Source organism: Akebia trifoliata, unplaced genomic scaffold (assembly GCF_017979445.1).
Source record: "Akebia trifoliata isolate Shusen 1 unplaced genomic scaffold, ASM1797944v1 Contig00135_ERROPOS630964, whole genome shotgun sequence".
NCBI classification, from domain to species: domain Eukaryota; kingdom Viridiplantae; phylum Streptophyta; class Magnoliopsida; order Ranunculales; family Lardizabalaceae; genus Akebia; species Akebia trifoliata.
Genome location: NW_028236851.1, coordinates 247,967 through 270,377, shown reverse-complemented (window position 1 = coordinate 270,377; position 22,411 = coordinate 247,967). Strand labels below are relative to the sequence as shown.

The window sequence follows — 22,411 nt, the reverse complement described above, 5'->3', positions numbered from 1 at the left end:
ATTATGGATTTGTTTCCTTGTCCCATTATTTAGAGAACTTCTATTGCCACCCAACTTTTACTTACAACCAATTCTTTAATTTTTTTTTTTTTTTTAATTTAATTCAGAGATTAACTTTCAATGAAATTAGAAATATTAAAATTAGTTGATCTTTTTAGAGGATTACATGTACAATATGAAGATTATTGTATAATTGGAATCATTCTACATGAATATGTTAGGTGAGTTTTGGTTTGATTGGAATAGGAATAGTTAAATTTTAAACATGATCTTTGTCACACAAAAAATCAGTCAATTGGATGAAGTTGGCTTTTCAACCTACTCCTTTATAGTGTAGTTCCGTCATGACCGCACCGTCAAGTGTAGTTCGTCAAGGTAGACATTCAACTATTCCCTTATCGGCTTGGACTCTCTCTTCTTGGCAAACGAAGGGAAGTGTGCCCCCTAACATATTGATAAGGGCGATTCGAGTCATCGATTCAATCCCCACCCATCAATCTCCTATCCAGGAGCGGAGCTAGGATTTTCTTGTAGTGGGGGCAAACCACCGTTGGTAACAAGCTTAAGTATATATTACAATGATTTGATCTTTTTAAAGGATGAAACATAAAAGGAGAACCACAATTGTATTTTATTATATAAATTTTTTTTTAAATTCAAGGTAACTTTTAACAAGCTTTAAGTATATATTACAATGATTTGATCTTTTAAAGGATGATCAACAACTTATGGACAGTTCATTATACAATTGGACTGAACTAACATAATATTTTACATGCAACTATTTACACCCACAGTTTGTGCTCAATGCACCACCTTCAGACCAAATTAAAAAAATGGTGACACGACCCAATTAACCTTAATAAAAAATATTCTTTACATCCAAATAAAAAATGTCGATTTTTTATTTGGTAGGAAGTTATCAAAAAATTTCATTGTGATTTAGTAAAAAAAACTACAAATTGAAAAATCGTGCGACCCTACGAAGTCCTTTTAGGTAGATTCAATAAATTTCCAAAATGAAATAACATTTGATTTTTTTTTTCTTTTTTGCTACCCAGATTTTCTAACCACCTCCAGACTAAGAGTAGAGGTTTCCATGATCATTTTTAACCTATTTTGCAACCTCAAAGGGTATTACTTCTTGTGTCACGAAATCCTCATTGAAACCCTTCTTGAAACTTCCGTAAATACAAAGAAGAAGAATGTGTGTGTGTGAGAGAGAGAGAGAGGACCAAGACAAAATTAGATTCAGTTGGGATTGTAGGGGCACAGAGCACAGCAACAAAACATAAAAAGTGGGTGAAAAGAGTATTTCAAAATTTGGGGTAGGTACAAGGAGTAAATGGGTGAAGAGATGGGGGATCAAATAGCCCAGCCCAATGACTTAATTCATATAAAAAATTGAAAATTATGTTAAATAATACTATTTATTATAGATTTTTACAAATGTAAATGTATTTAGTATTTTTTTTCTTGATCACGGGAGTAAATGTATGTAGTTAAGAACCCAACATTTCTACAATTATATTAGAACATGGAATCCACCCTAAGTGACAAAATGGACACATTTGGTTCAAATTTTAGAATCCGATTCTAGTCCACAACATTACAATTGATTGATAGAGATAATAAAAGTGATTCTCACATAACCAAAACAAAATAATAATAATAATGGATTTTTGAATCTGTTCTTTCTTTTTTTTCTTTTTTCTAATATTTCATATCAGAATTGGTAGAAATTGGGATAGTGAAAGGGGATTCTGATTCAAGATTCCAAATCAGTTCCCCAAAACAATTTTTAGCCAAAGATTCTAGATTCAAGCAATCAGTTTCCATAATCAGAATCTAACATTCCAAGCCTAAGGCCCAAGAAATACTCACAGTGCACACACTCCAACCCTATTTTTGTAGAATTTCCTCCAAAAAGTTTTGACTTGGATGGAGAGCCGCTCACAAATCTATCTACTTCAATTGGGCGATAATCCAATCATCCGTGACTTGGAATGTAGCTAGCAAAACCCAACCACCATTTAGTATACGTGTCCATCCGCAAATATTTGAAACAAAAACAAAATTCATACTGAACCAAATGTTGGGTGATTGATCCAAACCTTTGGGTAGGGCTCCTCCAAGGTTCATCCTCACAACAATCCCTTAGATATCAAGTTCTTGTAGATTTTGAACATGAAAATCTACTTTAACCCTCCCTCATCCTGACAAAGTTTGAATGATCCTCGGTCCAACAACCTGCATGATTTTTAAAAAAGATTCAAAAACCATCCATGTAAGCTAATGACTATCAAAGTAGTAGAATGTGGAACATCACTTCACTTGTAAATTGTAATCATCATCACAGCCTTGTAATCTATTCAAGGAGCCAAATAATAGATTTTTTTTTTTTTAAATCCTTTAATTGCTGAATATTGTGTTGATCCTCTCCTTACTATGGCCATAAATGTCATGGGAGGACTCGTTGTAAACTTTCACTATGAACAGAGCCTTCCTTCTTCAACTAAACCAGCTAAGCTCACACACACACACACACACACAAGAGAACACTCCACACCAGAAAGGTGTAAGAAAATCACTGTACATCTCTAAGGGTAGACCAGTGAACAAAGAACACAAAGCAACTCCATTTGGCAACAAAGTATAAGTTCTTTTGAAGGTACCAGCTAGCTTAGTTGGTAAAGTCTATGGAGTGATGATAACATAGACCTCGGTTCAATTCCCGCCATCACCGAGTTATTGATCTCATTAAAAACAGGCTTACCAATCACCAAAAAACAAAAATAAAAGCAAAAAGTAGAAGAAAGAAGGCGGGTGGCAATTTAGCTAGGGCACCCACACCATAGCCAAAGTTTTTTGTCCTACCTATATGGGTTAGAAGTTTTGGAATGAGCTGATTTTTGGTGAGGATGGTCTCCAGGGAGAGGAGATCATCCTTACCAAAAATTAGCCCATTCTGAAACTTCTAACCCCATCAAAAGTGGTTTACAAAAAAATGAATGGTCCATGATTCTTCAACTTGTTTTGATGGGGTTAGAAGTTTCAGAATGGGTTGATTTTTGGTGAGGATGATCTCCTCACCATAAAGATCATCCTCACCAAAATCAGGTCATTCGGAAACTTCTAATCCATGTAGGACAAAAATCTTTGGCTATGGCATGTGTTCCCTAGCTAAATTGCTAGGCACCTTTAATACTCGCCAAAAAAGAAAAAGAAAAGTATAAGTTCTTTTGATACCAGAAGGAGACATTTTGACTATTTGTGAAAACTGAAATATAGGATGATAGGACGATCCAGAGTGTGCTGGCAGCTTGGAGCTTCAACGCCTGATGTAGGACATACAGGGAAGAAGATGAATTACAGGGTAGGGAATCTGATTTGGGATTTGGCCTACAATAGGATTACCGTAAAAGTTTAGGGCATACTTAAAACGGGTTTGGGCTGCAACATTTAATTACAACGTTTTGCAATTATGGTAAGGGATTTAGGTTTATATGGTAAACCTATCCGCAGGGATTAGTCCCACTTCCAAAGAGGGTGGGGATACCGTCACATAAAAAATGACAAGAAACAGGAACTTGTACAATAAAAAAAAGAAAAAAAAGAAAAAAAAACTTTAGTTGAGAAATATATATTTTAGGAGGTATATGAACACCTCACATCAACAATTAGAAGGAGCTCAAGTAAAGAACATTTGACCATACTGCCATTCATGTGAACTCAAGCTTAAGCTTCATGACAAATTAGGAGGGACCTTTCATTTCTATATAAGCTTTCCTCTATCAATGCTGTCATGTTTTATGGGATATAGTAATACATGCTTTCTATAAAAACAAATAAATAAATAAATAGTGCCAAAGATCATGTTGATTCTCTTCTTCCAATGGGCCATAGATTTCGTGGACTCCTTAAATTACACTCTCCCTATGAATGGGCCCAGAATGCTTCAACTAAATCGGCACTCCACAAAAAGCTACTCTACACCAGAGAGGTTTTAAATATATATATATATATATATATATAAAGAGACTATAAGAAACTCCATTGTAAACAACAAGATGTATATTAGGTTCTTTTGACACCAGAGGTGCCTCTTTGAATATTTGAGAAAACCACAATATCAGAGGATTAGAAGATCTGGAACATAGTGGAGGTTGAGAGCTTCAATGCCACTGAAGAATTTTGGCACATAAATGGTTCGACTTCCATATTGAAGTGAGAACAATAGGTAATAGATAGAAAACAAAAATCAATATAAAAGAAATGGGAAAGTCATCATCTTTGACATTTAGGGCCTCAACATGTACAAAGTCCCACTTTTGAGACCATTCTTTGGTTGTGGTACACCCTTTTAGCAAAAGATGAATATATTAGTTTTTGTGTGAACAAGAGACTTACCACACATAAAGCGCGCTTGCTTTGATTGAAAATTCAGAATGCATGAGAAAGCTCCATAGAGCCCATGCAAAGACTGCCTGCAACATTACAATGAAATCTAAATTGAGTGATAAATAATGTCCAATGGATTGCGCAGTAATTTGTATGGGCCCATAAAATAGGTTACAAATTGCAAGTTTTTGGGACAAAAGGAAAATAATTAAGAATTTGAACAATATAGTGTTTGGGCCAAAAACAAAAAAAATATGACCTAAAAAATTAGGAACAAACCCAAAAACTTGGAGTTCGACATTCGTATTTTCAAGAGAAACTTTTCACATCATTTCTTCTAGTCCTCAAATCTGCTGAGAATCCACAACACGTTGCACAAGTTAACGGAGCACATTCTCAACAACTTGGTGCTTTTTTCAGTTTCCTAAACCATGAAGAATACAAAGATATCAAATAACTTGGAAAACATATTTAAAAATCTTTATCTACTTGGGTATATTTTGCACAGAATCTACCAACAGAGTTAATTTATCTGATACAGACTATACAGTACATAATATAAAGGGTAAATTACATTTTGACCCCTTATGGTTTGGTGTAATTCCATGTTGACCCCTTAACATTTTGACAATTGCACTTATCTCCACTAAAGTTATGAAAGAGGTTCACTTAGACCCCTTCTATCAATAAAACTGTTTAAAAATGCCTTTTTCACTTTTTATAAATACTATTTTACCCTTTTTAATAGTTGAGAAAGGAGGAATCAGCAAAATTTCATTAGGAGTAGAGAACGGGGGAATCACCAAAATGTAATTTTATTCAACTTGAGATTTTGTGTCGTTTTAAAATTTATTTTTTTACGATAAAAAAATTAGAGGAACAGTAACACAATCTCTGGTAAGGGAGATGAGTGAAATTATCAAAAGGTTAAGGGGTTAACATGAAATTATGCTAAGCCATAGGGGTCAAACTGTAATATACCCTATTGTAGATTATTACCCATATGAAGTATGCAGATTAAAGCTCCATGGATCAATGATACTACAAAAAAAAAAAAGATCATATAACTAAAAGAGGTACATTGTTTTTCCTTTTCTTCTAGAAAACTCCTTCCTACCTTTGCAAATATCTGACTCCAATATTTCTCTACCGTGAACCTTCCCTTTCTTACATGCCTGCAGGAAGATTCATGAGTAACAAATTACCATCAGAAACACAAAAAGACATATAATATTCTCCAAACGGACCAACTAAGATGATAATAAAAACGTTAATGTTCTTTCTTCCCTTACCGCTGAACATAAGTTGAGTACTTTAAGCAGCTTGAATCTGCTAGGCCATGGGAGTCACCAAAGCATTTATCGCAGAAATTTTACCTTCCTAGCCTTCACAATCCCATTCTCTAATGCAGATATCGTATGAGTGTTTGGCATTATCCCTTTAAATGTCATTTCATCAACAAGGTTTACAGCCTTGTCCACATCTCCCCGACTACAATACCCAGACACTAAAGCTGTGTAGGTGACGGCATCAGGAACCAAACCTCTATTCATCATTTCTTCAAAAAGATTAATGGCATCTTGAACGTTATCTGTCTTGCAATGTCCATCAATCAAAACAGTGTAGAAAACAACATCGGGTCCGATCTCCATGTCTTTCATCTCACCCTGCAATGCAGAAGAATCAAATGCCTTGCTCTTTGTCCCCCTTTTTCTTAATTTTTTTTTCTGGAGACCATCAATCAACACCGTATAAGTAATTACATCGGGTTTAATTCCCTTTTCTTTCATATTATTGAGTAAATCACAAGCCTCCTTCAAGCAATTCACCTTGCAGTATCCATTCATCATTGTAGTGTAAGTGATGACATCTGGGGTCAACCCACTCTGAACCAAAATATCAAATACATATCGAGCCTTAACCATATTTCTGGTTCGACAAAAAGCAGCTATAAGTTTGCTATAAGTAATCTCATTTATACCCACACCAAAAGCCAACATTGACTCAAAAACTACAAGAGCACTCTCCACTTCTTCCTCCTCACATAAGCTACAATGGAGTTTTGAGCAAGCACTTTTGTTCACGAGAATCCCACACTTAGTCAACCGGACAAAAAGTTCGTATGCTTCTCCTATATGGTTTGCTTCACAGTAACCATTAACCATAGCACTGTAAATAACCGCACACTTCTCTGTCAACCCATTAAAGAAATTTTTTGCCTCCTTCACCTTGCCTCCTCTACAGAGGCCATCGATGATAGAGCAGTATGTATGCGTGTTGGGCTTCAAACCTTCTGCCTCCATATAACCCAGAAGCCCAATTGCCTCCATTGCAAGTCCATTTCTAGAGAACCCACCAGCAACTATATTGTAGGTAACAATGTCAGGCTTGACACCCATTTCCTTCATTTCCTCAAAAACATTCAAGGCATCTTCAAGTTTTCCAATGAGGCAATACCCATTTATCAAAATTGTATAATGTATAGCATCCGGAACCATCTTCTTACCCTTCATTTCATTAAGCAACTCCACGGCTTCTTCCATTTTACCTAGCTTGCAGAGAGCATCAATCACAATATTATACGAGACCTCGTCAAGGAAAAGTCCTGAGTCCTTAAAACTGTTGAAATGATCCACCACTTCGGAAGTCAGGCCCGTTCTACATAAACATTGGAGAATCGAGCTTACTATAACACAATTAGTCCTAATACCCTTTGACATCATCTCATTGTGGAGAGACAAAGCTTTTAGTATAGAACCAATCTTGCAGTACCCATTAATCAGGCTACCATAACTATATGCGTCAGGCGCCACCCCGTGCTTGCCCATGTCGTGTAAGACATCCTCGGCTTCTTGCATCCTAGTTTCCCCGCAGAACCCACGGATTACAACATTGTAGCCAAAGGCATCATTCTGGACTCCTTCACCCCTCCTTGCTTGAAGTACTTTGTAGCCCAAATCTGATTTCCCATGCAAACATAATCCATCAATCAAAGTCGTGTAAGTGAAGGCATCGGGTGTAATCCTGGCTTCCTCCATTTCTTTGAACACATCAATGGCTTCCTCCAGATTGCCTCCTCTGCATAATGCCTTGATCACAATTGCATAAGAGTAGACATTTGGACTTAATCCTAGCCTCTTCAACTGCTGATAGACAGCGATTGCCATATTGGATTTACCCCGTTCGATCAAACAATTCATTAAGAAATTGCAGGACCATACATGGGGGACAAATCCCCGCCTTTTCGATTGAAACAACACATCAACGGCCTCGTCAAACATGCCAAGGTCGATGTAGACCTTGACCAATACATCAAATGCCCGGACCAATGGACTCGATCTCTCATTCTCACGTTCCTCTGAGAGAGTTTCAAAGAGAGCTGAAACTTCAAAAGGAGGATGGTCATGGTCCCTTTTGGACCCAATGAGCTCCAAAAACAGAGAACCCAACTTCCTCTCCAAACCCGAAACACACAGAATCCTAACGATTGTCGAATAAGTTTCGAGATCATGATAAAACCCACGATCCTTCGCTTGCCGAAAAAAAGATAGGGCAAGATTGGGGTCTTTTTTCAAATTGTTCAAGATTTCAACAACCTTAACAGTATCTAACTCGATCAAGTATTGGTGTGAAGCTTCCTTGTTTGAACCAGAAATAGGTTGTTCTTCAATGATTGGGGTTAATTGAACAGCAGTAGATATTGAAGAAAAGCGAGAGAATTTACAAAGGGTTATTGATTTTCGATACGAAAACAACCTGAATGTTGAAACCCACATAGGAATTTACACTAATTGGAGAGAATATCGATTACAGAGAAAATTTTGCAGCATTTTAGTGATGTATCATACAATGGAACAACAATAAGTTCATCAGAGTCTCAGAAACCTTAGAACTCCAAAAACCCAAAGAGAGAGATGGAGAAAGAGAGGTTACCTTGTTCTCTGTGGAAATAGAGAACCACTGAAGCTGATGAAGAGATAAAACTGAAAATCTACTTCGCCAGACACAGCGTACGATTCTTTCTTAAACCCTACTAATAGTTCCATGGGTTTTGAAGGGATGTGATATTACCACACCATTAAAATATCATTACACCCCCACATGCAATGATACATGGGTGGATCTATTTGCACACACCAAAATGACTCATTTTACGTAAGGGTGTGAATGGATAACCATTTAACCAAAATTGAACTGGAACCAAAATTGAAAATCTCAATTCTAGTGCCCTTTTTATTGGAATTGATTAGAGTCGAATCTAAAACGGAACTAAATCGATAAGAATCGAAATCGTTAAGTTCTATTTAATGGGTGGGCGAGTACCCAAGATCGATTTATATTGTCATTTCTTTTTATAGTTTATATGATTTAAGGTATTCTCTTATATCAAAATTAATGTACGTTATATAAAATTCTTCAATTTTTCATATAAATTATCAATTGGGGCTTAAAATAAGCTATCTCTTCTAAAAATTTATTACTTTTAATTAAAAGAATTTTTTTTTGTTGAGAAAAATCATTAATTTGTATCTTTTAGAATAACAAATTATTTCTAAGGTAATCATTTTGTAGATAGAATGTTAATTTTTTGAAAGGAAAAAAGTTTTATAATGATTTGAAATACATTTTTTCTCATTTGATTCTTTAGAATCAGAACCGATAGGTACCAGTATTTTTTGGTGGTTCTGGTTTCGGTTCCATTTATTTTGGAACCGGATCTGGAACTAACAAGAATCAAAATCTAAAATAAATATTAATTAAAGAGTGATTTTGAAGATTACATAGTAAAATAATATTTTTATGATTTTGAAAACTAAGCAATGGTTGCAATTTTCTTATTTTCTTTTATCAAAATGACTCTATATTAAATTTAAATATAAAAGTGAAGGCATTTATGGGCACTCAAATTTTGGTAACGAACCACTTCTACTCCACCAACCTTTTTTCATTATAATAGCGAAGATAATACCTATATTTATTAAAAATGAAATTTCAAACTTTAAACAAGGTTTGATTTTGAGTACCTTACAAACCAAGTGAGATATAAAGAAAAACACAATTATTCTAAATATCAATCAGAATAATAAGAATAATAATAAATTGACTCAAAATAATAAAAAGCTACTCAATATCATTCGGGTCGGGTTGTCAATCGGATCAAACATAACTAGGCTCTATAAAGCCCAACAGTCTGATGTGGCAAGAGCATAGAATCACAGATCTTTTTCTTATGTATCCCGATGAAAATCATCTATGATTTTGTGCTCTTGCCACGTCAGCTATGTATCAAGATCATGTACATTCATCACGACTCTTCTAAAAATTGTATAAAAGATTACGAGTCTCGTTAGCCTTACCAAAATAAGGGGGAAAAAAAGCCTTACTAAGCATCATCCTCCATCAGAAAGACCCCGAGATTCGTAACAAATCTTGATGTCTTATTTATGCATCACGAGAACTTTTGACTTTGGATTTATGACTAATACACGGTTTCGCCAACCCGAACCGCTCCATTTGACAGACCGATTCATTGGAGGATAAGTTGACCGTTTCATTGGGTCAACGATCGTGTTTAATGGAAGCTCAAAAGCGGAATCTGACGCACGTGTCTTAACGACAATCCTCGCACGTCTAGAAAGATTGAAAGAACATGCGGACATCATCTTAACGGATATGGAAGTTTGGGATTCCAACCATTTTTTATCCAAACCTAAAATTACGAAAAAGGACTTTAAGATTTGAATAATTAACTGAATTGGTATTACCTTGTTAAAAGACTAATTTACCCTCTTACCCATAAAATGAGACCAACTCATCCTTCGAATAAATAAATCTCCATCAATGATATTTTTGAAATAACCTTGTCACGCTGGAAATGCAGTATTTCAAACATGGTATGAGCTTCTCCATCCAACTAACATGATATTGGGAAGAAAATGGATCTCGAGAAATTTGTTGTAATCCCTTAGAAACTATTACTACTCTATAAGAAAACTATGTTTTTACTCTTATTTCAACTATAGATTGGAAGATCTTAAACGTTATTATTAACTTCTTAGATGTGGCATCATGAATTGGTGTCACTTGTATGTCGATGAAAACATCTATGGTTCTGTACACATGACCAATCAACACAATGTTAAACACAGTATCATAGGAAGTTCGTTTTAACATTTTTCCCTTCTTTAATTAATTATTTAATTATTTAAAAAAAATGATTTTTCATGTATTTTGTCCCACATGTTAGTAGGTGGTTGGACACTGAACAACAGATGCATGAGTCAACTTGATGATTTATGAGTCAATTAAGGAGTTTCAAATTAATGCATATTAAATATTATAAATGTTATTGGAAAATGTTGGAATGACACAGGGTATGTACTGTCATTCTCACAAGTTTGACGTGGGATGTGCACATAACCATAGATATATTTCCTCGTGATACGAGTAAAAATCATCTACGGTTATGTATGCATGTCCATGTCAGAAGTATGAGAATCACAGTAAATCCTGTGTCACCCCAACACGACTCAATTTTATTTTCAAAATAAATAATCAAAATACATCTCCATAAGTCATGGGTTTGTAATTGACTCAGTATATTTTTGAGTTGACTCATCAAATTAGTCCAAACAAGTTTTGAGTCAACTCGATTTCTTATAATTCTCTCTGGGTGGGTACGTGTGACCATGTCATTGATGGGTTGAACCATAATATAAAAAAATAGGTAAAAAAATGGGGATTAATCCATAATTCTGCAAAATGACAAGGGTAAAACTGTCCTTAAAATGTTAAATTAAAGCTAAATGGAACAAATGATCTGTATGCAATGTGCATCTTTGTTATTTGTGGTTCATTTAAAACGAATTTCATTTGTGGTTTTGGACAAGTTTCCTTTTTAAACACAAGGGCGGGCACGTACGAGCAGCTCTCATATAGAGAGAGAGAGAGAGAGACTCTGCAACGCGAAGTCTAGGGTTTCAGAGGTATTCTGTGCTTCAACCATATTTTTCATAGTAGGTTTCTGTAGATTCTATATAGATCGATCGATGGATGACCAATCGCCATTTCGGCATCTAATTTGTTGTAGATAATCTTCGTCCATTGTTTAAAAATCGAGTCTTTTTTTAACGATTTGGTTGTTGAGATTGATAATGTGTTTGGAATTGGATGTACAATCTGATTTTGATCGATCTGTGGAGAATGTTTGGATGGTTTTTGTTGTTTTTGTAATGGATCTGTACTTGTTGGTTTTATTGTTCGAAAGTAGTAAAATTGAGTGTTTAGATTGATCATAAAACGTTGCTGATTTTGTTGATGATCTGTTTTGTTGATTTTTTTTATATGGAAATTTGAGAAAAAAAATGATTGATTTTTTGTTTAGTTTTATGAAATCAAAAGGATTTCTCATTTTTTTCATGATCCGAGAGCACTTCTCATGATGAGAAGAAAAATCTACCCTAGTTAAATGCAAATATTTTTTTTTGCTAAATTTAATGATTTTTTGCTCAAAATCAAAATGATACCATGAAAGTCATTATTTTTGCTGTAATTTTGAACATCTCCTTATATTATATAAAAATTAATTTTAAAAGGTGCTTGATTGCTTCTTATAGTCCTTTTCATTTTTTCATAATCTAATCTCTCAGTGTCTACCTGATTCAGTTTATTTTTCAATTAATTTCAATCATCTTGTTTTGTATGTAGACTTATCTAATTTTAGGCACCCATTTCACTTTTAATTGAATTATGGTCTTTTTGTTTTCCTCTTGCCATTCTGTTGTAGTCTTTAAGTTTTCAATTGACAACATTAAAATGTGTGGATCGAACTAAATTGTTGGCAATGGGCTTATCAAATGTCTAGGAGCCTAAATTAGGATTTAAAACTGGTTTGAGGAATTCGGTTCAAGATCTATCCAAAAAAAAAAAAAAATTATAAAATTTATACGGTGCTTTACACTTTAATGAAACCCATGATGGAATTTCTTGTCACTGTATACTGGATTCTTCTAGTTTTATGTTTTAGAATGGTTCTCCTCATTGTTGTTTCCAAATTCTTTTTGGTTATCCCTTGATATTATCACACGCACCAGATAAGTGATGGTGGCCCCTAAGGAATCAATGCTCATACAGGTATTGAACTCATGACCTATAGGCATTAACCGCTTATCGGTTCGAAATTGCCGTTGAGCCAACCCCTCGGGGTTGCCATATCCTCTTTCTGTTTGAGCTTGTGAACTATATACACCAATTCAAAGTAAATAGGCATGGAAGCCTATTGAATTTTGTTTACATCATGGGCTCTTATCAATGTTTACAAAATATTATGGGTTTCAATCTCACTAGCACACTATCCATCTAGAATAAAGGGAAATGGACCGGACACTAATTCATAGTAATAAAGCTGATGTACCAAGATAGTGGTAGATGATAATGGTTGTGTTATGTGTTTAAGGGATGTGGAGTCGGCTGATCACGTTTTGTTACATTGTTCGGTGGCTCACAAGGTCTGGTCACATTTTCTTGAGTTGTTTGGAGTCCCAAGTTGTCTCCATGGCTCTACTCGGGTCTTATTTGAATCTTGGCTAGCCGTTTGGTTTTATTTCCCCGGAATGAAGTGGGTGCTTTGGAGTGTTACCCAATTTGCAATTTGTTGGGGTTTGTGGAAGGAGCATAATTCTAGGATCTTTAACGACAAGTCCTCAACCGTACCAATCTTATTTTGTCGGTCCTAGGTCTGTTGCTTTTGTGGTCTAACACTTATAAGGAGTTTAGAGGGGTTTTATTTGAGGACTTTGTAGGGAGTTGGGAGTGGGTGTGTAGTATTGTGAGAGATTCACTTTGCGTACTTGTTGTTTGCTTGGCTGGCCACCTCGACCGACCTTGCTTTCCTTTATTAATGAAATTTTGCTTATCAAAAAAAAATTGTATGTGATATACATTTGTGGGACAATCTGGTACCGTTTTCTCATGATTTTTCTGATTGTTTCAATTTAAACATGTTTGCCCTTTCTTCAGGAGGCAATAGAAGATGGCGGACAGTGAAGACATTCAGCCCCTTGTGTGTGACAATGGAACAGGAATGGTCAAGGTATACGACCAGGCTTTGTTATCTTGAAAAAAAGGATTTTTAAAGCATTTTACTAATTTTATTGAGTTATCTATAACCACTTAGGATGATGTATTTCATAATGTTGCTCTTTATCGCACAAACTGCTGGAACCTACATTTTGTTTCTTCTGATTGATCTTCAATTATCAGGCCGGATTTGCTGGAGATGATGCTCCTAGGGCTGTGTTCCCTAGCATTGTGGGTCGCCCTCGCCACACTGGTGTGATGGTTGGTATGGGACAGAAAGATGCATATGTTGGAGATGAGGCACAATCTAAGCGTGGTATTTTAACTCTGAAATACCCTATTGAGCACGGTATTGTGAGCAACTGGGATGACATGGAGAAGATTTGGCATCACACCTTCTATAATGAGCTTCGTGTGGCCCCAGAAGAGCACCCGGTTCTCCTCACTGAAGCACCTCTTAACCCGAAGGCTAACCGTGAAAAGATGACTCAAATCATGTTTGAGACCTTCAACGCTCCTGCTATGTATGTCGCTATCCAGGCTGTTCTTTCTCTTTATGCCAGTGGTCGAACAACTGGTAAGCAATCTCACTGTTTCCTTTTCTCAAGCACTATGGATTTGTGATCCATTGTGATCTATTTTAGAGAAAAACAAATGTTTTAAGGTTAGAGACTGTTCAATGGGTTGGTTAACCAAGATTTCTGTCCGTAGATTTTGCAAAAGAAAAACACTTTCCTTACTAACATAGTAAGATTTTAACTCTTACTAAGGTCCCTTGAGCTCAAATGGATTACTAAATTGGCAATCCAACACCACTGCCCTCTAGATTTCATGGGAAAACTCAGATTCAAAAATAAATAAAAAAATTGGTTTTGGGCTTGATCCAAGGTTTTGAAAATGGACGGTTACCGAACTTCCAAATTTAAAATTAAAATTCAATGGTGAAAAATAACATTTTTTTGAATTTTTTTTTTTTCAAAATTCATAGAATTTAGTCTTCTAAAACATGTGGCATTGGGTCATGTTTTTGGATGCCTTGAAGTGAGCTCAAGGACTTGGTAAGAGTTGAAATCTTACTAAGTAAGGCGAGTCGGACTCTTTGCAAAATAAGTATAATTTAATTTCTGTCTTGTTTTTTGAATGTCTGTAGTGAATGTTTAGACTGTAAGATGTGATGTGTATTCTTTTTTTTGGGTGCTAGATTTGATGTGTATTTGTTTTGTAGGTATTGTTCTGGATTCTGGGGATGGTGTCAGCCACACGGTTCCTATCTACGAAGGCTATGCCCTCCCACATGCCATACTTCGTCTTGACCTGGCAGGCCGCGATCTCACAGACGCCCTAATGAAAATCCTGACCGAGCGTGGATACTCCTTTACCACAACCGCCGAACGTGAAATTGTAAGGGATGTGAAGGAAAAACTGGCATACATCGCTCTCGACTACGAGCAAGAACTAGAGACAGCCAAGACCAGCTCATCTGTAGAGAAGAGCTATGAATTGCCTGATGGGCAGATCATCACCATTGGAGCTGAGCGATTCCGATGCCCAGAGGTACTCTTCCAGCCATCAATGATTGGTATGGAAGCTGCCGGCATACACGAGACCACGTACAACTCTATTATGAAGTGTGATGTCGACATCAGGAAGGATTTGTACGGAAATATTGTCCTCAGTGGTGGGTCCACCATGTTCCCTGGCATTGCAGATAGAATGAGCAAGGAGATCACAGCACTAGCACCAAGCAGCATGAAGATCAAGGTCGTGGCTCCTCCTGAGAGGAAATACAGTGTGTGGATTGGAGGATCCATCTTGGCATCCCTCAGCACTTTCCAACAGGTATTGTATCTTTTTTTCCTTTTTTTTTTTTTGCTCTTTTATCGTACTTAAATTTTTTTATACCCAGTTAGAAGATTTCTGATTGGAGAATATTATTTTTGTTACCGAGTGCAGATGTGGATTGCAAAGGCAGAGTATGATGAATCTGGACCATCAATTGTTCATAGGAAATGTTTCTGATCCTTCTTACTGATGATGTTGTGGATGAAGAGAAGTACCATTTTTTTTTTTTTTTTTTTTTTTGAATTTCTAGAAATATTGAAGCATTTTCCGTTTCATTTCTTTCTTTCTTCTCCATTTCTATGTGGTTCTTCCTCTCATTTCTATGTATGGACAATGATGTTGAATGAAGGCAGGGAATTTATCATCCAATTTCTTCATTATCATTTGTACTTACAAATTGTGTTTATTATTACTCTACTCCAGTTTGGTTTGAATTGACAGATTCTCTGATTACTTATTTAGAATTATTTAAACGTATCTCTTCAAGATGAACAGAACAGCTGCCCGTTGTCCTCCATAATAAATACCAGAGGACGAGATTATGTTTCTTATGGAAGTGTGGCATTTCATTAGAGACGTAGGATTCTGCATCTTATTTCTCTATTGTCATTTTTCTTGGGGGCAGTTAGTAATTAGTAAACTCAACTCATGGTATCTACAGTCTATGGGTTCTACTAATTTGAACTTATAAATTTACTAGAATTAGCCTGTGGTGTGGAGGGATGATAATAAAGTTGTAAAGGTATTTTTTTGAAAAGAATAGAAGAGAAGAAATAAAATCAGAAGTTGTCCTTGTGCTGCGTCGTCTAAGATTGAATCTGAAAATCTCTTTTTCAAAGGGTATTTTCAAAAAAGATATATTTCACTGTTGAATTTTAATTTTAAATTTTGGAGTTAAAGTGAAAGTTCAATAACCATCTACTTTCAAAACCTTGGGATCAATTATAAATTATAAATTTTGAAAATTTCTTTTTCTTAGATATGAGTTTTTCAATGAAATTTAAAGGGTTGTGGTGTTGGATTGCTGATGTGGTAATCCATTTAAGCAAAACAACTCTTAGTAAGGCCTAAAATCATTACTAAGTAAGAAAAATGTCTCAGAGAACAAGATGATTTCTCGTGTTGACTCACAAAAAATGCCTCAATAGATATCTTTCTTTTTTCCAAAAGTAGTACCACATTTGGTTCAAATCAACCAACTTTTAACAAAATTCATGTTCCAATATGTGATTTAAGTAAAATCACTTTTACCAAAAGCAAGAAAGTTTATTCATCATATAAAGCATAAGAATGGGAACTGTATTGTTCAAAAATACATGCATCTATCTATCCCCCCCCCCCCCCCCCCCCCCCCCCCCCCACCCCCCAAAAAAAAAAAACAAAAAACAAAAAAAAAAAAGAAAGATCTGGTTGAGCAATATAAGAAAATAACCATCAATTGTTAGACTTCTGGATGCGAGAAAAAAAAATATGTAGGATTAAAAGAAAGCCAAGATGAACCAGGGGATCAAAGGTGTGTATGTGCCTGATTCAAGTCACATTGATCGCTTCCTCCAGAACAGAAAATGTGGAGGTAAAAAAAAAAAAATGTAGGTTTTAGGGTATGTATGTGCCTCTACTGATTCAAGTCGCATTGGCCCCTTGTTCCAAAACAGAAAAATTAGATGGTCCAACTGTGTCGATGAACCCTTTAACTGATATTTCAGGTACAGATGTCCGTTTCCCTAGCATTTCGTGGTCAATGAAGACGACAACAATTGTAATATCATCGTGGTACACCCTCCGTCTCCCTCTTCCAACCTTCTTAATAGCATTGTACTTCATATGACTCTTACGAGCTGCCTCACTTACTGCTTTTTTAATGAGTCTTCTTGCTATTCCCTTCAGTTATTATTATTATTAAAGAGATCAGAATAAGAATCCCCCTAGAAGAAGAAACACAATAGATTAAAAACAATACTTACAGGTCGTGGGTACTTATGAACGAGGTCAACAGCTTCCTGATTCGTCATGTGCTCCCAAAGCCCATCAGATGCAAATATCAAAAATCTATCTTGTGGTTGTAAGACTCTTGTATATATGGAAGGTTCTGCCGATAGAACAGGCCGGCCAAGTGGTTCTGCCAGATGGAAACGTGGGAAAGATGGACCAAGGGCAAATTCTGGCTCCTTCAAGTAGGCGTCCCCTATAGATCTTGATACCTGAAAATGAACCAAAACCACAATATAGACTAATCATAACTATAGATTTCTTCTTCCCTTTAAGTATGCCTTTGCGGAAGCATCGGTCAATGGTCAGTAGTGTTCAAAGTTGTGAACAAAACCACTACATAGGTAGGTTAGAATGGTTCAAGGGAGTGTTTTTTTATTCTTAAAAGTATTGAAAGACTACCATCATAAAGCTTAGAGAATGATTCAAGGTAATATATTCATACCAAAAAGGACACAACATGCATGCATCCTCATAATCTGATTTATACCATCAGCAAAAACTTAGGAGGGTGATTGAATGTGTTTTGGATTAATCGATACAACTTTTTAGGGCATGCAGTACTAATCTCAAAACTTATGATCTTTTCTAACGAGGGCTCCTCCCCTTCAAATTTCAGGTGTAAAAATATTAGATGTTAGTGAAAATATTTTGATCAACTGCAAAATTCAACTAAAATATTCTTATTTGAAAAAATGCACTCTAAAAATAATGACAAAAATTTATAAAAATAACAAAAAATAATAAATTGGTTTTAAAAAGGAAATGTAAATTACATATAATATTATATGTATATACTTTTATGTATCTTTATTCTAATGTATTCTTTGCATATAGCATATCCTTATGTTATACTTAGTTAATGTGACATTTGTACTCTCATTTTCCATGCAAGTCCACTTATTTGCATGAAACAAATGTCAACTATCATGGCAGGCGGATATCATCCTGTCCCTAGATGAGAATTTCAGTTGATTCTGAAATCGTTGGTTGAGGAACGTCAGCACAACTCTAATAAGCCCTTCTTGACAAAGCTCATCATCTGGAGCATCAAAACCTTTTGGTGTTTCTAAGATCTCGAGGGAAGAAAAGAAATTATAAGTACCTATCAAACCACCTGTTAATGGAGTGTTTAATGAGTGGAATCTGAAGGTCTATTGGGCATCAGATGAAACACTGGTATGGGAGGATTTTGAACTCTACATCACAGCCTTATATTTAACACTAATGCATCATTTTATTTTGGGTTTTTGTGTGAATCTTTCTGTATTATGCTTCTTTTTTTATTTCGTATAAGAGACCCCCTCATCCTCTGTTCATTCTTTATCTCTGATATTTAATTCACTCCGTCATTAAGATTTTTTTTTTAATTTTTATTTTTATTTAAAAAAAAAAACACTATCACAGGCCACCACATGATATGCCAATATTTCAACTTGAGAAACTAAGAAAGTAAAACTTACTAATAAAAGTAATTAAAGACGAGGGATGAACCTGAATGATGCCTTTGACACGCCATACCCCATCCCTTAGAAATACAATGCGTGAATCATCCGGATGTTGCGACCTCAATTCTTGTCTAATCTCCTCCCTATTTGCATTATGATCCATAGTAATTTGTTCTGCAACAATGTTATTTGACCTACCTAAACAGCCTATAATAGCACGAGAATCGCCCAAGTTAGCAACATACAGTGTGTTGTTCCAGATAACCCCAACCAAACAACAAGATCCAACAGCAGCAATTAATGGTCTTATTTCAAATGTTCTACGCACGAAAACAAGAAAGTCCTCCTCCGTTGCAGAAAAGGCATTCTTAACAACATCTTCAGATATAGTTCCATTTTCCCGGGCAAGCCCTGCAAATTAGGGAAAGAAGGGAACACAATATAGAACTTTAGAACCACGATGTTTAAAGAGAATTTGCAGAACTTTAGAGGAAATTATGTACTGCACTTCAATGCTGATTAAGATCTCAAAATATTTGAATAGTCCAAAATAGAAATAAAATCTTGTGAATTTCAAGTTTCATCAAACTTTAGCACAAACCCAGTTGTACACAGAATGGCTCGCATTATCACTTAAAAATTTGCTTGTGAGTGCATAAAGAATTTGATATAGACCTAACATATGGACTTATCGACAGTGATGATGTGGTGAAAACAGGACCACAACAAAGATAAATTAATCGATAGATTTCCTTATTGTATGGGAAAAAAAACAAATTCTTTCAATTTCCACACCAAACAGGTGATCCAAATAGACACAAAATCTTGCCAGACTTCATCAAGGGCGATTAAGGTTTCCAAATATTGGAATTGTCTGTAACAGAATCAAAATCCTGAGATTTTCAGTTCCAAAAAAAATCCTGAGAGTTTTGAATTTCAAATTCTGTATGATGAATGGTTCGCATTATCAATTAAAAATTTGCACATAACTAACATATCGATTGATTGACAGTGACAATTTGGTGAAAAACAGAAACACATCAAAGATAAATAAATTGATTGATTTCCTTTTTTGTGCCAAAAAATAAACGATTTGCACCAAATACATAGGCGATCCAAATAGACTCTTAATCTGCTTTAAAATTCAGCTACAGTAACTGGTACAAAGATAAAGAAAATAATCAAGAAACACAAGAACTTGAGATTATACATAGAACTTGAGAAAGAACTAATACATCAATTGATTGGCCATCACAATTTGGCAAAAAACAAGAACACATAAAAGATAAATTAATCGATCAATTTCCATTTTGTGCCTAACATAAATGATTTTCAACAAAAAGACAATCCAAATAGAAACTTAATCAATTAAAGATTTGCGCATAACTAACATATTGATTGATTGATAGTGACAATTCAGTATAAAAAAAAAAACACATCAAAGATAAATTAATTGATTAAATTCCATTTTGTGCTAAAAAATATATGATTTTCAACAAACAGACAATCCAGATAGACACTTAATCTGCTTTAAAATTCTTAATCATCAGAGTTCACCTACAATAACTGGTACAAAAATAAAGCAAATAATCAAGAAACACAAGAACTCGCTCAAAAGATAAATCAATTCATCGATTTCCATTTTTGTGCCAAAAAATAAATGATTTACACCAAATAAATAGGCGATCTAAATAGATCCTTAATCTGCTTTAAATTCAACTACAGTAACTGGTACAAGGATTAAGAAAATATTCCAGAAACACAATAATTCACAAATAACTTCAGACCGAACTAACATATGGATTGATTAACCATCACAATTTGGCGAGAAAAACAAAAAACACAAAAGATAAACTAATTGATCCATCAATTTCCATTTCGTACCAAAAAACAAATGAATTTCAACAAACAGAAGATCTAAATAAACACTGAACTAACATATCGATTGATTAACCATCACAATTTGGCAAAAAACAAAAACACATAAAGGATAACTGATAGAAAGATCTTCAACAAACAGAAGATCCAAATAGACACTTAATCTAATTTAACATTCTTAATCTTCAAAGTTCAACTACAATAACTGATACAAAGATTAAGAAAATAATCAAGAAACACAAGAACTCACTCAAACATAAATTAATTGATCGATTTACTTTTATGCCAAAAAATAAATAATATGACCGAATAAATAGGCGATCCAAATAAACACTTAATGTGCTTTAAAATTCAACTACAGTAACTGGAACAAAGATTAAGAAAATAATCAAGAAACACAAGAACTCACTCAAAAGATAAATAAGTTGATCGATTTCTTTTTTGTGCAGAAAATAAATGATTTGCAACAAATACATTGGCGATCCAAATAGAAACTAAATCTGCTTTAAAATTAAACTCCAATAACTGATACAAAAATTAAGAAATAATCAAGAAACGCAAGAACTCACTCATTAGATGAGGAAAGAGATGATCACGGACATAGTGAGAAGCTTCAGGACCGCCATGACCATCATAAACACCAACAAAGGTGCCATCTCGTCCAGTCTCGACTTGGCTGTGATCCTCCAGGATATGATTGGCTTGGACAACAGAAATGGAGAACTCGCCCATGAAATGTGGATCAAGATCTCTTCCCCAGTGAAGTCTGTCGTCCAATCCATCTCCTTCATCATCCCTGCTCATACGGGCGTACTGCCGTACCGGGCGCCAACATGAGGAAGCACTTCTTCCCAACCACGAAAACATCCCACATTTCCTCTAAAAAAACCCCTAAAAAGCTTGAAAAGATCGCAGAAACCTTAGAAAGAATAACAATTCTTGAATCTCTCTATCTAGTTTTTTTCTCTTTCGATCGAAACAAAAAAAAAATCGATTAGAAACAACGATTTAGACTTGAGAGAGTTCTCTCGAGAAAGAAAAAAAAAATCAGAGAGAATTGTTAGGGTTTGAAAAGGAGAAGAAAATTAGGGTTTTATAGAATGAGAAAGAGAAAGATTTGGTTAAAGAGCGAAAGAGCGCGAGCGAGAGAGTTGAAGAGGTTTTGCAAATGAACTGCCAAAACGGGAAAGTTGACGAGAGGCTTGTGTGAACTGTGAAACGTGAGAAGAGATTTTACACTTTACAGCTTATAAGCCTCAATTTATCTGACGGAAATTACAGAAATGCTGACTTGTTTGAATGATATTTACGAGATTGCCATTCATTCTCTCCGCCGTGTCTGTTGGTTTAGGATGAAATTGACCTTCCTTGTTGAAAATGGGTTTATATATGTTGTTGGAGTTGTTAGTTATGTGCTTTTCAAATAAGACAAATCCCTCGTTATTTTAAAAGGGTAAAATTACTTAAAAGTACCGAGGAGGGATTTTTTTTAACGTATTTTAGAAACACCCCATTTTAAAATTGGTGATATTAGATTTACCCCTTTCAAACTGCAAGATTAGTTTTACTCCCTCCCCCTCCCTTAAACTTGTGGTCAACGTTATTTTTTCTTAATGATTTAATGGTGAAATTTTGATTAAGTAATTTAAGTATGAGAAATTCTTACGTTAAAGATATCAAGGGGATATTAGCATTGTCTAACATTTTTTTATTCCAACAATAACCCATTTAATTTTATCTTTTAGTGAGAAAATAAAGACATGCTAGTCTTTTAT

The 22,411-nt window shown here is 35.1% G+C and overlaps 3 protein-coding genes across 13 annotated transcripts; 1 reads left to right on the top strand and 2 right to left on the bottom strand.

Annotated features, from left to right (window-relative positions):
- Positions 1 to 1,649: 1,649 nt before the first annotated feature.
- Positions 1,650 to 8,441, bottom strand: LOC147381918 (uncharacterized). Of its 10 annotated transcripts, none has more exons than XM_086429806.1 (6): positions 5,694 to 8,441; positions 5,519 to 5,576; positions 4,661 to 4,825; positions 4,411 to 4,487; positions 2,115 to 2,250; positions 1,650 to 2,012 (listed from the first exon to the last, which is right to left on the bottom strand). In XM_086429806.1, exon 1 carries the CDS (start codon positions 8,175 to 8,177, stop codon positions 5,760 to 5,762), a length of 2,418 nt encoding a protein of 805 aa, XP_086285932.1. In that variant the 5' UTR covers positions 8,178 to 8,441; the 3' UTR covers positions 1,650 to 2,012; positions 2,115 to 2,250; positions 4,411 to 4,487; positions 4,661 to 4,825; positions 5,519 to 5,576; positions 5,694 to 5,759. The 10 variants fall into 10 exon arrangements, with proteins under 10 accessions (XP_086285932.1, XP_086285933.1, XP_086285931.1 ...); XM_086429807.1 differs by having other exon boundaries at positions 4,411 to 4,507; positions 4,681 to 4,825; XM_086429805.1 differs by having other exon boundaries at positions 4,681 to 4,825.
- Positions 8,442 to 11,243: 2,802 nt separating this feature from the next.
- On the top strand, positions 11,244 to 15,698 carry LOC147381917 (actin-like). Of its 2 annotated transcripts, none has more exons than XM_086429791.1 (5): positions 11,244 to 11,387; positions 13,420 to 13,492; positions 13,663 to 14,056; positions 14,705 to 15,318; positions 15,433 to 15,698. In XM_086429791.1, exons 2-5 carry the CDS (start codon positions 13,433 to 13,435, stop codon positions 15,496 to 15,498), a joined length of 1,134 nt encoding a protein of 377 aa, XP_086285917.1. In that variant the 5' UTR covers positions 11,244 to 11,387; positions 13,420 to 13,432; the 3' UTR covers positions 15,499 to 15,698. The 2 variants fall into 2 exon arrangements, with proteins under 2 accessions (XP_086285917.1, XP_086285918.1); XM_086429792.1 differs by lacking the exon at positions 11,244 to 11,387 and adding an exon at positions 11,395 to 11,417.
- Positions 15,699 to 16,726: 1,028 nt separating this feature from the next.
- Positions 16,727 to 21,864, bottom strand: LOC147381916 (putative protein phosphatase 2C 43). Its single transcript, XM_086429820.1, has 4 exons — positions 21,206 to 21,864; positions 18,805 to 19,169; positions 17,286 to 17,522; positions 16,727 to 17,202 (listed from the first exon to the last, which is right to left on the bottom strand). Exons 1-4 carry the CDS (start codon positions 21,501 to 21,503, stop codon positions 16,945 to 16,947), a joined length of 1,158 nt encoding a protein of 385 aa, XP_086285946.1. The 5' UTR covers positions 21,504 to 21,864; the 3' UTR covers positions 16,727 to 16,944.
- Between the last annotated feature and the right edge of the window lie 547 nt (positions 21,865 to 22,411).

What these genes read in the sequence shown, in the direction of transcription:
- LOC147381918 (XM_086429806.1), bottom strand. Translation starts at nt 8,177, where the DNA reads ATGTGGGTTTCAACATTCAGGTTGTTTTCGTATCGAAAATCAATAACC.
- LOC147381917 (XM_086429791.1), top strand. Translation starts at nt 13,433, where the DNA reads ATGGCGGACAGTGAAGACATTCAGCCCCTTGTGTGTGACAATGGAACA. An exon ending in ATGGAACAGGAATGGTCAAG is followed by an intron (nt 13,493 to 13,662) that starts GTATACGACCAG and finishes TTCAATTATCAG; the next exon opens with GCCGGATTTGCTGGAGATGA. An exon ending in CCCTCAGCACTTTCCAACAG is followed by an intron (nt 15,319 to 15,432) that starts GTATTGTATCTT and finishes TACCGAGTGCAG; the next exon opens with ATGTGGATTGCAAAGGCAGA.
- LOC147381916 (XM_086429820.1), bottom strand. Translation starts at nt 21,503, where the DNA reads ATGTTTTCGTGGTTGGGAAGAAGTGCTTCCTCATGTTGGCGCCCGGTA. An exon ending in GTGTCAAAGGCATCATTCAG is followed by an intron (nt 17,523 to 18,804) that starts GTTCATCCCTCG and finishes GTTCATTTTCAG; the next exon opens with GTATCAAGATCTATAGGGGA. An exon ending in TTCATAAGTACCCACGACCT is followed by an intron (nt 17,203 to 17,285) that starts GTAAGTATTGTT and finishes TAATAACTGAAG; the next exon opens with GGAATAGCAAGAAGACTCAT.